Source organism: Mycetomoellerius zeteki, unplaced genomic scaffold (genome assembly GCF_001594055.1).
Source record: "Mycetomoellerius zeteki isolate Tzet28-1 unplaced genomic scaffold, Tzet1.0 scaffold98, whole genome shotgun sequence".
NCBI classification, from domain to species: Eukaryota; Metazoa; Arthropoda; class Insecta; order Hymenoptera; family Formicidae; genus Mycetomoellerius; species Mycetomoellerius zeteki.
In genome coordinates, this window is record NW_017258021.1 from 1,880,990 (window position 1) to 1,897,565 (window position 16,576).

The 16,576-nt window shown below is 34.6% G+C and overlaps 1 protein-coding gene across 1 annotated transcript in view; it reads left to right on the plus strand.

Annotated features, from left to right (window-relative positions):
* LOC108730856 (uncharacterized) overlaps nucleotides 1-16,269 on the plus strand; it is a 33,230-nt gene extending 16,961 nt beyond the window's left edge. The window contains exons 4-7 of the mRNA XM_018460784.1: nucleotides 9,990-10,092; nucleotides 10,170-10,353; nucleotides 14,570-14,651; nucleotides 15,799-16,269. Of these exons, the coding sequence (XP_018316286.1) occupies nucleotides 9,990-10,092; nucleotides 10,170-10,353; nucleotides 14,570-14,651; nucleotides 15,799-15,945 (516 nt within the window). The 3' untranslated portion in view covers nucleotides 15,946-16,269. The remainder of the gene's footprint in view (nucleotides 1-9,989; nucleotides 10,093-10,169; nucleotides 10,354-14,569; nucleotides 14,652-15,798) is intronic.
* Nucleotides 16,270-16,576: the final 307 nt, after the last annotated feature.

Below are 16,576 nucleotides of genomic sequence, written 5' to 3' on the forward strand. Positions count from 1 at the left end.
TTGTATTTCATAACATATAGATAAGTGTAAAATTCCATTTTTACCTTGCAATGCTTCCTGAGCATCTTTTTTTGGCTTAATACACTGAAAAAAAGATTGGCTGCTGCAGCAAATTAGATGGTAAAATATGGTATAGCATTTTTAATTGGTTACAGCAGTCAATTTTTGGTTGTATTAGTCTATCGCAGTAGCCACAGTAGGAAGTAACGACAAAATCTATGACGTCATTATTCCATCGCAGTGCTATCGTAGCTTACTGTGATGAATTTTAGAACAGGCTTCACAGTGCTGCTAGTACTGGCAGTGAGTTATGGAACACAGCCACAATTGTGGTTCTCTACTGGCATCATCACTGTATTTTATTTTGTTTGTTGGAGTCTTTGTTGATTGTTTAAAATAAACAAATATGTTTAAACTGACGAAGAACTATGCGCCACTGCATGCCGATAATCAGCATGATATTCATCCTACAATTTAATCGTCTCTGCATGTGAGTCGATCAAAAGCGACGATATCGCCATCCGTTGCCTCGTCAGCGTAAGTTTCCATTAATATCTCATTTGATCCCGTACACACGATACCTTTCCGATACCATAGACACGAAGTTTGTATTGCAATGTCATCATGTGAATGCGGAACACGCGATGACGTGTGAAGTTTAGCAGGTCACGAGCTTTATATAGAAAACTGAAAATTGCTAATCCGTAGCAGAGATGGGTTAAAGGTCATTATCCTGATTCGGTATAATTTTAAATTTACTAACGTAAGAGCTTTTTTGTGATCTGATGTTTGAGATTGGAGACGATAAGAAAATAGAATTGTGAAATTTTAGTTGAGTAATTTTAATTAGATTGAATAAAACATGATATTAATTAATTGATTTTTGCATATTAATATTTAATTAATTTTTTAGTTTTTTTTCATTAAATTAAGATGAAGTATAAATATTACATTTTAATGATGGACATATATATATATATATAATTTTTCAAATAATGGATTTTTAAGTAATTATATAATATCACTTCTTTAATATCATACATATAAAAAAGTAGACATCACTGAAAAATGATTTTTTAATCAAACACCGAAAAATTTTTTTAATTTAGATATATTCTCAGTTTTCGATTAATGATTAAATTTTTTTATACACATCGCAGTTTTATTGATTTTTTTTATTAACCGTTGAAAAGGATGCCATGTAGCTGTGAGATTTTCGGGATGGACGAATCCGGAAAAGGATGCTGCTGATTCTTTTACTTGTGAGGATCGCAGATATACATATATCCAAATGAGTTGAGCTTTATTGTCGGACGTGGTATCGACTCGTCATGCCAGCAAATACGAGAAATCTCGTAATGGACTTTCCTTGTATGTTGGACACGAGGCATTTTTCTCGTGGCAATAATTTCGAGAAAGCTGGCTGTGCCGCCGGGGCCGAACACGTCGTATCTGCTCGAACTCGAGACGTATAGTCGATTTCTCCGATCACGTAGAACTAGAAACGCTACTTCCACAAAGTCGATTCTCAGCTGCCTACGGGCCCTCCGTGAAATTTTTGACGCACCGTATATAGAATTGCGAAAAGGAAACGTTTTAACGATACCGTCCGGCGACGTGTAAAAATGGTTTTTCTGTTTAAACGAAAAACCAGGACTCATGTCGAATTTTTTCCCAGGCTATGAAATAGGATAGCTTTGAATGCTTTAAGTGTTTCCCTCCTTTTTGTTTTTGTTTCTTTTTCCACCCCGCGACGCGATAGAATTTCAGTGTGCATTTTTTCAAAGCGCAGACGTGTCACAAAATTCACAAAAATTACGTAAATATATTATTTTACCACTTCAATCTTCATAATGCGCCTTTCGTATTTATGACAAAAATCAACACCTATACATATCACAATGGCTGCGTCAGCAGAGCAAGCAGCTCTGCAAATATTGCAAAATTCTTTAATATAATTGGTCTTGCTTTTTAATATTTCAATGAAGAATGGATCTAAATGTACAATTTAATTTAGCAACAGCAAAAGATGAGGCACCGGCAAAACTGTTGCTATGAGCAAATTATATTAAAGAGTGCAAAGCCGCTTTTACAACAGGTGCAAAGCTGCTTTCTCTGCTGAACACAGCCAACGTTAGATGATTAAACTGGCTTACGCACATCTAAGCAGATTAAATAGTGAACCGACCTGTTCTCTGTCCAAGCCTAATTGAAGTTCGAGAAGACGGGTACCTATTAAATATCTATTCGCATTGTTGTTTTATCCAAGCTGATCGTTTCGCGAAAACAGTCGATCCTGAAATGGTCGTTCCACGTATCGACGAGGGGACGAAAGGATTCACGAAACTGGCGCAGTAATTGCTGGCATGCACGAACATGTGCAAACATCGTATGATCGTCGTTCCTTGTTGCGCGATGTAATTTTCGGGATTACGTGCCGGTTGTAGAAATTAGGCAGCGCCCGCTAATCGGATGCAGATGAGGTTCTAACGCGAGGCGCGCTTATATCCCGCACCCTCCTCGCGGTGGAACGCCAAGCGCGATGACGGCGCGAGTACACTACCTATATGGGGGATATGGCGGCGAGGATAAGCGCGGACGCGAATAGACGCCGAGCACGTGTTCCAGTATCACGCGATGACGATGCCGTACGCGTACGTACGTAGGTAGAGAAAACAAGCCTTGGAAACTGCTTAATATGCGACGGCGCCGTGTGCTTAGCTGGTGCATCCTTCGCCGTGGGGACGACCTGGTCCTGGCGGAGCTCCTTGGAGGGATCCCAAGTCGCTGGGTGTACGCTTCCTCGAATCCATGGTACGCATATCTATATCGCCGCGTTAATCGCACACGAGGACACCCTGGATACCGGTGTGTCTCGTTGCGCATCCGCTAATTACTGAAAGGGAATCCTTAATCATCGACATCGCTTTGCATTCTCAAAGCCCCGGTAGGGTTCTTTGTGCGCGCGATACTTCAGGAACGTTGCTCCAAGTGTCGTCGAGTATGCGTTGCCTCAATTATACAGCGTCGGCAGCGTCGAGACGTTAATTCGAGAGCGAGTCGGAAAACGAGCACGTAATAGATGTATTTTCTGGGGAGCGCGAAGTTATGCCTTTTCCTTTTCGAAAACAAGACATTTTCAGTACGCAAAGAACAGGAAGATGTCACGTTGAATTATGGGAGAGTGTATCTCGTATTTTGTATAACATAGAAATAAGATGTTTAACTCTACGGAGCTAATGTCAAAATTTATAATACAATTTATGATACTGTCTGTGAGATCCATTTAATATTTATGTTGTATTAAAAAGTACTAATTAGTTTCAAGGAATCAAAATGATATAACTTATATAAAAAAGAAGGATACGAATACTAACGATAAATTTATTTTAATAATAACAATTAAAAAGGACATCGCACTAATTAGGGTAAAGTTGCCGAAATCGCACCGGCTCTTAAATCGCACTACCTCGCTTAAAAATTTAATTATTGTATTTATCCAACTTTCTTACGGGTTATTTAAGATCTACATGATACTTTAATGCTACTCTATTATACTCGTGACATAAAGTGCAACAAGAGCGTTGTTATTATAAATAAAAAAATCGTGATAGCGTTGCTATTTTTCAACATATTTCATAGCAGAATTACAGAAAATATAAGTTAAATAGCCTAAGTCTTGACTATTCATCGTGATTAGAACATTATTAAGATTAAATTAATAGGATTAAAGTTTGCTTTACATTTTTTTTATAGATAAAATAAATAAAAGTTCAAAAAATGCTCTAGTTTCCTAAATCGCACCATAGCCTAACTTCTTAAATCGCACGTATATATATAGGGTTTTAAAAATAAATATTAATATATTGTAAAAATGAGTGCTCCGTGAGCTCAAGTTTTATATCTTTGGTACACCCTAACTCAGAAACTATTCATTATTGAGCCTTGTGTCTGTGACTCTTATTCATCACGTTATGTGAGACTAACTCATTTCACTCAACTTATTATCATATATGTAATTAGTGTGAGGTCCTTTGTAGATGTAATATAAAAAATATAATTGAGTAAGTCCAATAGACCAACCGTCAGATCCGGAAGGATATGTAACGGACAATGAATACAGGGTCCAATATACTCGTATATATGTCAGTTTCGGAGGGTTAAATGCGTAGCGTTATTACGCTAGCTTTTTACTGTTGTGTAAGATCTTCCTGTATTTCCTAATTGGTAGATAAATGAGACACGAGAATCTCATCTCGGATACACGCCATAGTGTGGCGTGACAGGGATACGTTCCAGTGTTGACAGTGCGTAATATATTACAACGCAGTTAGCGGCGTATAATGCAAGTTAGCGCGTTGCCGCTGCGCGACGTGCCGAACATGCTTGTGACACTGAGACTGCGCCTCGAAAATTATTAACTTAAATTAGCTTAATTATCACTCGCGTTAAAATCTTTTATCGATAAAACCATTTTATTTTCGGAAACAAATTATTGTAATTGTGAAAGATATATTTGTATGTTTTATATAAGTCGATACACTGAGAAAAAAATTTGTTCAACTGACTGAACACATTTAGTTGTTTGCAGATTTGGTTAATTCAACAAATTTTATTTAATTGAATTTAACCTTAGTCTGCTTAACAAGCTGTTCAATGTTAAATAGACTACGATTAAATTCGATTAAATAAAATTTATTGAATTAACCAAATCTGCAAACAACTAAATGTGTTTAGTTAGTTGAACAAATTTTATCTAAAAATTTAGCTGGATACGTATCTGAAAATAATATTTTATTATTATAATAATGTTAAATATTATTATTATAATTTTATTATTATATATAAAATTATACGTTATAAAAAATTCAAGCATGATGAGAGAAAGAGCAATATTGCAAAAAATTTGATATTTTTTGCAATCAGCTTAAGTGTCCCACATACTCAAACAAAATAACAGAATTACAATAATACCAAAATGTTATTAAAATAAATAAAAATCGAGATTGATTGAAAAGTGGCTTTTAGTAATTATTTTGGAGCCATTTTAACGTCATTTGGATATCATTATGACTTTTTGTTCTGTTTGGATAATTATTTTAATAGTCTAACAAAATTATTTTCAGATCTAAACTTTCAGCTAAACTTTTAGATATTTTTCATTCAGCAAAACATTCTTTCTTTGTAAAAATAGACATTGCGGAAATAAAATATTAATAATGCCGTTGTTCTGCAATAGTATAAAACTATTTTTTGTTCAGTGTCGTCCATCAATAAAATTTTCGAGAGAAAAAGGAAATAGTCGCGGCTTCGCAATACTTTCGGAAACCGATTTCTAGTCCTATGTAATTGCACGTTTAAACAACAACCTCCTGCTGAGAAACCAATTGAAACGATAACGAAATTATATTGTCACGGCAAATGGGAGTATCCCTCGTCAGCCTGTACTGGCAACTTTGCATCAAAACTTTCTATCGCTGCGCAAGAGTAACCCTGTTAGATTGACGAACATTGGCCTCGAGGGGTCGCAAACTATAGACGTCGCGGTAATTGAAGGGTTCACTGCGGGAGAGAGATAAGTCCATTTTGATATATTTTTTACCAAGATGATATAGAAAGATAATCTGGAAACCTTCTTGCGCTAAACATTACGCAGCGGTGAATCCAAAAATTGCTTATTACAATTTTTAATATAATATAACATATTAATATATTTTTGCAACTGCATTTGTTTGTTTGATAATAAAGATATTTTAAATACGTAGACGGTACTCTTGAAAAATAAAAATAATATTGTTAGTACTCTTAAAATTAGTACTTTTTGCGGTTTCTATATTTTTTATTTAAAAGAGAAATTTCGAAAATATTTATGAAATTTAAAAAAACTCTGTATGTAAAAATTCATTTAAAATTAACTAGTTGATGATATTTTAGCGATTTATTTTACGAAAATTTATAATTCAATTTGTCTTAGTTCTAAAACTATTTCTTTTTCTCTCCATCTAATATTATTTTTAATAAAATTATTTCAACTCTCTCTCTCTCTTCTCTCTTCTCGATAATATGCGCTATACATCCTTTTTAAATGCGCTAATTTCGAAATTTTTATAATTATCACGGAAAGAACGACTTTGCTGAAGTATCTAAAAATTTAGCTAGATATGGATCTGAAAATAATTTTGTTAGACTTTTAAAATTGTTATGTTTGTTAGACTATTAAAATTGTTATGTTGTATTGTTATTAGACACTCAAATGAGCAATTTTGTAAAAAGTTTGGACATTCTAGCAACCAGTTTAAACATTCTACATAATTATTTTGGTGGTCTAACAAAATTTGTTTTCCGATTCGTATTTAGCTCATTTGGATAGTATTTTAGCAAAAGCCCTTTCTGTACTTAAGTACATATTTTTTTCTATAATTACGGAGAGGTTGCCGTTGTCGTAAATCAAGAATTTAGCGCGGTGTTGCACGAAACTTTTCAATTATTTTCCTCGCTCGGCCGTGATCTGTTTCCATCATTGGATCACGTACGCACCGGTAAATTATTTCACTCGGCAGCAAGATTATTGATTTTTTTACATCATCAAGAATGAAAGTATCAATCGCGGAAAAGCAGAAGTGCATACCCTTCGACGGACGAAGCGAACGACAGAGGAGAGGAAGGCGAAATACAGGAACGTGAACGAGTGCGCGATACAAATTTATATGGGACAGCGGGGGTGCGATATCTGCGTTGTTCGATACGCGCTCTCGTTAAAAACAGGGAAGTTATCTACTCTCTCACACGGTGAGCTGTTGCGCAATTAATCCCGAGGTGGAGCGCAAGTAAATCGCAGTTGGCTTTTTTTATGCGTGCTGTAATTTATCGCGTAAAGAGATACATAAAATAAAGGGGGGAGGGGCGTGTTTTTACTAAGAAATTAAATTGCGCTCGCACTTCGCGCGGAGGTGCGCCGAATCGTGGTTCATGAAATCTCTCCTCTTTCGTTCTCCCTTTTTTTTTACGTGGGCATGTGCGCGGCCAGTAAATGCAATAAACTGGCTCGCGGGAAGAGAAGTCACGTATTTATTTGTGTACCGCATGACGAATGTGGCTAATCTGACTGCGAAGCTCGGCCGGGTTTTTCGCGGGTGAAATTCTCGGGAAATCACTTTATCGTGCTGCGTTTTTCCGATGGAGAGAATCGTAGAAACGTCACGACCTATCTTTCAATTATACGAGCGAACGCGCGCGCGTAATCGGACAGAAACGGAATTTCAATAGTAATTCTAATCGCTGATGCGGTGGCGATTCCGATTTTCCCGTGTAATTTAGTAATAAACAGTATTGCAGATGGACGCTTTCGAAATTACATACGCCAGTTTTGGACACTGACATTTTCAGTTAAATATAAGTTCGTCAAGGAGATTGGCGTTCAATTTCGCGCGTGTAATTTCCAATAATTCCGTTTTCATCGAAACGGAGTGACTAATGCTGTTTGTGATGTTACTGGTAAATTTACGGCTTACGTGCGCCCGCTCAATTAACTATCTTAGCGCGAAACGGAAATGAGAGTCGCGTATTACGTCCGTATGCAAGATTGAACGAGTTAGTTCAAGACGGGGGAGTAAAGTGTGCGTGACACCCGAAACTGATACACACGCATAATTTTGTCTCTTCGTGGGCTACGCGCTGTAATAAAGTATGTAAAATTATATAATTTATAGTGGAAATATACATAAAATTATGCGTTTTTAGAAAAATTAATACACGGAAAGAATTGTTTTGATAAAGTATCTAAAAATTAAAATATAAATCTGAAAATAATTTTGTAAGACACTCAAGCTGATTCGTAGAATATCAAAATTTTTTACAGTTTTTTATTGCTCATTATGCTTGAGTTTCTTATATAATTATTTTGATGATCTAACAAAATTATTTTTAAATCTGTGTCTAGTTAAATTTTTAGATATTTTATCAAAATCGTGTATTTTTACCTCTAATCGTTCAATTATGTTTATTTTAAATAAAGATACAATAATTTAAAGTACACTGAATCCGCGATTACCAATTAAGGAAATCTAGAAGTGAATATCTAATTAGCGTTAAGAAAAACTGTACATAATTCGTTTACGTTAATTATTACGTTACGTTAAATATACTATAAATTTAATTTTGCAGATTATTTAATTATTACAAAGAAGAGTAATTTTATTTGTAACTTTATTTACGTATATAAATATAACACATTTGACAGTCAGTTTTAAAAATATCCACTATAGTTGTAATTTTACGTGAAATACTTTTATAGTGCGTTTGGGGCTGCAAGAACGTTGAATTTTCAATTGCGCGTAATGCACGCACATAAACCTAAAGTTACTTGGCCTGGTTTTGCAAAATTTCGCAGAGCGAAATTGCATTTGCAGTAATCGTTATAAATTTTTATTTTTGTTAATGGCACTGAACAGGGTTGCAAATCGTGGGAGCGAGAAGCGATCGATAGCTGCAACGACTTTCGCGACCGGTGGATTTATTCCGCAGAGCGTAACAATCGTGCGTCATTTGATACGAAAGCGTGGTGTTATCAATTAAACGCAATCGGCCGTACGGTAATTCATTCGTTTCGCAAATATAAATCTCTCTCAGGACGCGCGCGGCGCGCACCGAAAAAGAGAAAGGACATCACAGATCATAGTCGCTCTCGTAATAATATTGGGCCGAATTCCTCCACGGACTTTTCTAGCGAAAATAAAAATCGGAGTGTAAGTCGAATGTAAGGGAAGAATGACGGAAGCATAAACAAAGCTTCTAGGTGACGTAAATTGGAACAACGAAACATAAAAGAGGCATCTACCTCTTAAAATACTTCTTTTACGTTGCACTGTTCCAATTTACACTTCCCAGCTTCGCGTCTGTCACTCTCTTCTTACATTCAATTTACGCGGCAATTTTTATTTTCGCCAGAGTTCTTCGGGCTCTCGGTTTCCTCGAATGTCTCCTAGGAGAGAAACATGCGGCTCTTAATTTTTAATTAACCGCTCCGCCGTCTCTCGAACGTGCGCAACGCGCATAACTTCGCCGCGCGTTACCGAGCTAATTGAACGGTCCTCCGGGCACCCTCCTAAGTGCGACCGGAAAGTTTAGACGGAAATTTATTAGCGCATTCCACTTCGGAGCTAAGTAACGCTCTTATTACTCGCAACCTCCTTCATATTATGCTTATACCGATCAGATACATAATATTTTTAGAGACGCGCGCGCGACTTCCCTTTCTGTCTCGTCGCCGTGTACTTGTCTGTGCGGATATGGATTTATGGCGAGCGGATTTATAGCACGGTTTTTTTCCCCTTATAATAAGCTGACGGGCTTTGTTGTAACCAACCGGCTAACGAGACCGACATTGATGAATGAACGCGCGACTTGACTCGGGTCGGATCAAACCGCGAGTATGCTACTGATTACGAAACTGTGGATTTATTCGAGGCGTTGATCTTTCCGCACTTCAATTTTGTTTCCCCTGTGGCTTACGTATCCTGATGTATGCTGCATCGACGTCAATCATATTTCGGCAAATATCTCAATATTTAAAAAATGTTTATGATACAAATTGTTATGTACAAATTTTTGAAGAACGAAAATAAAGACTCTAAAGAGTTGGAAGAAAAATAATCTTAAATAAAAACAGCGTAATATTTAGAAAACGCTTTTTTCATTTTATAAAAATATTACGATAAAATTTATATAAAACCATGTAATATCAATAATATATTTTTCTTTCTGTAAGATGAGATTTGAAATGTACGTTACATCACGAGATTTTTGTAAGATAGTTGTACGAGATGTGTGTTAAATAAGAGTAGTAAAATATAAAAATCTATTTAAATGCTCGCGCTAAAATAAATTGTATTTGTTTAAAATATAAAATATCGAATTGGCGAACGAAATTAAATGTAACTATAAAGAAAAGAGGAGACCGTTAACTGGTTAAAAGCTTGAACTTGCTTCAGGGTTGGACGAGTAACTCAACAATCGACAGACTATACAAGAGGAACACGGACCCTCCGGCTGTTGTGGACGTGAATAAATTCTACGATGACAGGGCGACGCCAGGTAAATAGTAGAGGTTGCCGTATGCTTCTCGTTGCTACCGGAGCTTGAATCTCCGTGTCGGTCTTTTGCTCCTATAGGTATCGTTTCGGAAACACAACTGCAAGACCCGAGGAATCTCTACAAGGAGGAGATTCAGGTGTATGAACTTACGGGTGGTGTCGAATTGGTACCTTTGTTAACCAGTAGACGCCATCAGTCGTATCCGCAGTCCAGCCGATATCTCGCCACGGATGCCACTCGTCCGGGATACACGATAGAATCGTAAGTAGGGGGTAGGCTGGTGACTGTATTTGAATATTGGTTTGTTTGTCTACAAAATGATCGATTCGTTGCTCTATGAATGCAAAACAGTTTGTCGCTTTGTTTCGAGTTTCAAAATAAAACGACAAATTCCAAGTCTCGATATATTCAATTCTATTTTACATAATTGTTTAAGTATAATTTTATTTTATGTAATTGTTTAAATATAATTCCTTATAATAATTGAAAGTTATATTTGTTTTATATTTTTTCTTATTAATACTTTCAAGAATTACACCTGTAATGTGCTGTCTAATGGCATTTATCGTATCACGTTAAATTGCAAACGTTGAGGGTGACAGATGTTGAGATGATAGGATAATCAATAAACAGCATGCCTGGTATAAATACGTAACTGGCTATAATCACGTACGTTTAGTCATTATCGTAATTGAAATTAAAAGTCCTTATTGTTGTCCCGCAATTTACTTGATGAAAATTTTATTGATCATTCATTTAATCAAAAAAGGTGTATTTGATATTTCGCATCTCTCCGACGAAAATAATAAATGCCAGAGCAGATTATTAGAATTCTTTCTATAATTAAATAAATCTAAATCGAACTTCCTATTATTAAACATATCACTTCTTTATTTCGAAAGTGACACAATTCAAAACATTAAGTTTAAAAAAAAATAAAGAATTTCTTTTTTTAACTTGACAGACAACTATTAAAGAATTAAATAATATCGGCAAAAAGAATATATTTTTAATATGATCAAATGTATTTTTGTCATGTTCATTTCATTACAACTCTTAAAAAAACCACCCTCTTTGAGTTATGATGATTTTAACGATCTTTTTTTAAACCACTCTTCTTAAGTTGTGACTATTTTAATGATTTTTTGAAGTTAAGTTAGTACACTTTTAATGATTGATAGGATAACGTTTACTTAACTTATTCACGATAAATCACGTTTTTTAAGTTGTGTCATTTTTGAAGTAAAGGAACAATATATCGGTTTTAGTTTTTTACTTTATATTTCGAAACATGACATAAATTTATACCTACATAACATTCTCCCGAGTATATTTCCTTCGTTTTTTAATCTCCCTTTTTTTAATTCTTAACGTGTCTTCTTTTTTTAAATTTAACAATCTGACGTGAATATCTGAGACGTCTTCGTGTATTAATAATAAAGCGTAAAATGAAAAACGAGACGAATAGAACGACGTACATCGTACATTCGTATTTTGTTGTGTAGTAAATGTCAATATTTCGGTCATATAATGTCGCGTTCATTTACAATAAATTTTTCATTCGGTGCCTCATAAGTATATAAGTAACAAACACGACAAGACATGACGGTAACCGGAGAATTGGTTAGCGGCGATACGGCACTCGAGGGATGTAACTACATTACAGGTAATCAACCAATTGACCCGGATGCACTCGACCTCGACCATTTCACCTGTTCCTGCTCAATCTCATCCTCATTTTCCTCCCTGTGCACTCCAAATATTCATCAGCATAATTTTCCATCGCCATCGTAAAAGAATATTTTTCTACGAAGAATTTACTTCTTGGAGAAAGAGTCGATTTTCTTTAGAAATACTCGATTGGAAGATACTTTTATGTAAGCTTCCTGCATAAATATATCATTATGTAGCGACATTTCATGCACACAAATGTAGTCTTATTTTAAAATTTTTCGAGAAAAATTCAAAACGTGTATTTCTGGTTCCTCGCGGAATTATGTTATGTATATACTGGAAAATTTGAATTGGAGATATGTATGATAAAGTTATATTTCAATGTCTGACAATCACTTATTTCCGAATACAATTTTTCAAAGATTATCGCATGGAAAGAAAAAAAACATATTTTTTCTTATTTTAGTTGAAAAAATAAATATACATAATATTATGCAACTGACAAGGGAAGTTTTACAACTGTCCGGAACTGATTTGATTCTCCATGAAATATGTTGTTAAACACGAAAATCTAAGAAATACGTATTTCTTTATGGAGAATCAAATCAGTTCCGGACAGTTGTGAAACTTCCCTCTGAAAATGAACGCAAGTTGTGAATAATAAGTTTTATATATATATATATATATATGACTTTATATACTATTTACAGTATGGTATAATTATATTTTAAATTGAATATATGAGATATACTGAAGTGTATATTATATAATATATATTTTCAATTTAAATGTATTATATATTGAAGAGAAAGAAAAAGAAAGAGAGTGGCTAACATGATTGTGAATATGATAGTTCCATCATAAATATATTTAATGTTCAAAGTTCTGTATTCAGTTGATTGAGTAATTAATGTAACTCTTCTCTGGCATTGCATCCGATAGGATAATGCTGATTTATCGTTCGATAAATCTGCGTGTAAACGGTCGTAGCGCCAGACGCGAACAGAAGCAGCACCAACCTGACATGTAACGAGACACTTTGATAACGTTTAATGGAATAGCATATGAGAGAAAGTTACGTTACCGGAGGTGTGCAATGTTGTTTATAACAGTGGGCCGACATTCAAACGCTGCGGCACGCCTGTAGTAATTAATCACCCTCGATTATCTGTCACCGTGCAGCGATAACCCGGAGGAAAAAAATGCGGTGTAAGCCCGGGGCGTTATTCACTTAAAAAAAGGCATTTTATCGTATTTTTATTTTGTTTATTCTCCTTTTTTTTGACGGTAAAATCGCAAGTGCATCTCGGTACTGGGGGCACAAGTATTTAATTTGGCGACACACATTGCATGAGGATCGATATTGCGTTCGATTGGTTCGCGCGCGTTTCCGAATACCGCTATGCGAGGTATTCGCGCGAGTTATGAGCACGAAATCGTTAAAGACTATTCAAAGCATCGAGAAAATATCGATGACTGGAACCGTTCAAACGGAAAGCTTTTTTCGCACCAGTTGGTTTAATTTAACGTATGATTCAGAAATAAATCAAAGATAGATCATTTAGGTTGCATCGCCAGCAATATTTATAGTTCATGATGGTGCAAACACAGGTAACACCATTTAAAACCATTTATGTTATTTTTAGATTATTTTAGAAAAGAAGGCAGAAATAGAAAAGTTCTTTTAAAAAAAGCAAAATATTTTCATGAATAAATCGACTAAAATAGAAAGAGTTCGTATGGTATTTTTGAAGTTAATATTTAACAATTGTTAGTTTTTATTTAAAAATACGGCGACCGCTTTTATATACGTCTATCTGTAGTGGCGTCTTTTTATAGTATTTTACGCAGATATATATATATAAGATCTACAGTTTCAAATATTTTGTTAAATTCATAAATGTCAAAAATTATATCTAATTTGAATTATTTTTAATATCTATATATCGTCACTGCGCTCTTATTTAATATGTCGTTAATTTGACTAAAATAGTGGAGTTAATTTAACTCAAGATAATTTAACTAAAAAGAAATGATTAAACTTGATTCAAATTTAATTTATTAAGTGCATACGTTAATATGAATAATGTTTATTTTGAAATTAATCACAGAAATGGATTGATTTACATTTTGACATAGATGGAAGTTAAAAATAACAAAATGTTATTTAACTCAAGAATGGATCGGGTTACCATTGCTCCATTGATATCTAAAGTGAATGATATCTAAAGTGTGACCTATTAGAGACGTTTTCATAACTAAAAATTCTATTTGGCCAAAATGCCATTCCGATTAGATTTTTTGTTGATTTAATCAGAACATATTTATTTATGTACCATATATATATATATATATATAAACAAAATGAGAACAGGTTATATATATATAAAACCTATTCTCATTTTGTTAGATTTGCTAAATGTTACTTTTCTTTTTCGTCATGTTTGCTGCAAAGGTATTTCCATTCTCAAGTAAATCGAATTTTTTTATTTTCACACACATTCCACACATTTATACCCGAATCCTTCCCTCAATCTCATTCGTATTCTATCTTCACGTTCTGGATGCGATGATATTAAATAGTTCGCTCGAGGAAACACATACACACACACACACACACATACACACACACACACCCACCCAATGTGGCTTTCCCTAGATAATGCTACTCCCCTCAAACCTTTATTTCTCGTAATCCGAGTCTCGGCGTATGTGCTCCCATCATTTCCGCAGGGGTGCCGTACTTATCAAAGAAAGGATATGAAAGCTGAGTGTGACAGGCGTCTCTTCCTTTCTTTTACAGGCTTCGCGCGCTTGGCGTCGGCAATCGAGAGTACATCGCGGATCTCGCTGAGCAAATACGACGTAAACGGGACAGGGCGTTGGTAAGTGCCGTATGATCGATGACGATTGCGCGACGTTGAACGATAATTTGAATCGGAATTAATTGTACCGATCTCTCGGCAATCTCGTTGCCGTCTGTTATATTGAATCATATTGATGCGCACTCACGTACCGATCGCGATGTTGCGGATGATGAAATCAAACGGTCTATAAGAAAACTCGTTATAAGTCTGGAAACGGATCGAAAATAAAACTGGATTTAAATCGATTTAAAAATACTTCGCTTTTAATATTCGATCAATTTTATTTCATTGATTTATCCTATTATTATCTTACATTGTTCTATAAATGATAAAAAGATTTTCGTTATTTAAAAAGCATTTGATAATTTGCGAACAATTTCCGTGTATCGCAATGAAGATTAAATTTGTATTAATACTAAATATTGTTATATTAATATTAAAAATTAATATACCTTGGTTGAGATGTTGTTTTTCGCAATAAATTCTTTGTGGTGTTTTAAGATGCTTATTAGCATCATTATTCAATTTAATTTGTGATATTATTTCAGCTTCAGTTTACTAATTGTGTTTCAAATCCGACAGCAATCGATGCGCAGTTTATTTAAAGGAAAGCTGTATTTAAGATTTACATAGAAATATTATTAAGTACCAAAATCCATTAAGTACCTCGATCATATTTGGCGCCAGCTCTTACTTATTTGTATTATTCATATATTAGTGGTCTAATTTAATTTATCATTAATTAAATTAATATAATTTCTGTAGAAACCCAGAAAATGAAAACAGTACTTTAATGAAAGGTGGCATTTTTAAGATCTGTTATATATCTTTTTTAGCAGTCTATCAATTCTGTAGTGCACGGTATTTAAAACGCTTATTTTATAATGTATATATTTGAAAGAGGTGTTTTAATAAAAATGGCATTATTAAAATCCTGCCATATATCTTTTTTTAGTAATTCATCAATTCTATATTGCATCGTACTTAAAACACTTATATCTGAAACGCATATAAATCCGTCTTTTTTCACTATTTTACAAAATGAGACTCCATATTAGTATCGTATTTTGCAATTAAGTGTGATTATAATTTACATGGAATATCTTTCTTTCTTTTAGTTTTTCTCTAAGGTTACAAATCATTCCGTACTTGGATCTCGTTTCAGGAAGAACGACGGATCGAACAGGAGAGTTGTCGCAGGCACTTCGATACTTGGAAAAGGCTGTGGGGTAGACCCGGCCACGGTGCCCCCATAGATCACACGCAGCGGAACAATCTCTACAACATCCTCCATCGACCGGCTATCTATTGAATTTTCCTGTAAAGCGTTTCGCCTTCGAGCAAGCGTAAAAGCGGAGGTGACTCCGTCTCTCTGCAAAATGCCGCCTTTTATTATACGAAACGAATAAGGAAGAGGCTATTAGATACTAGCGACCAACGCGAGATAGAAAGTATCGTTTCCACAGGGGATAGTAGATGGGTATAATATATAAATAACTCCTGGTTCTTCGAGGAGGATGATAGTGTGCGAAGTGCATAATATAATCCCTCAATTAAATGTAGATTAAAATCTCTCTTATGCAGACCGTTTATTTCCAAAGTCAATCAAATTCTGTAACGTACATAAAGAATTTAACTGGATACCGTGTTTGAGATTCGTCGGTTTTAATAAGATTTTAATGAAAATTATTTATATTATTTTCAAAATAAGCCGTTCATACAGTATTGCATTTTATATATGCATATAATGCATTTTAGAAATATATTGAAAAAAAAACGTACAGTAATTATAGATAGTTCGTATTTAATTGGGAATATTTTTCAACGATAATATTTAATATGTAACTACGCTGCGTAATAAAAATTAAATACGGCAAAGAAAAAGAAGGTAGTAAAAGATCATACGAGAGGTAGTGAAGGTATTAAAAAAAATAATATATATT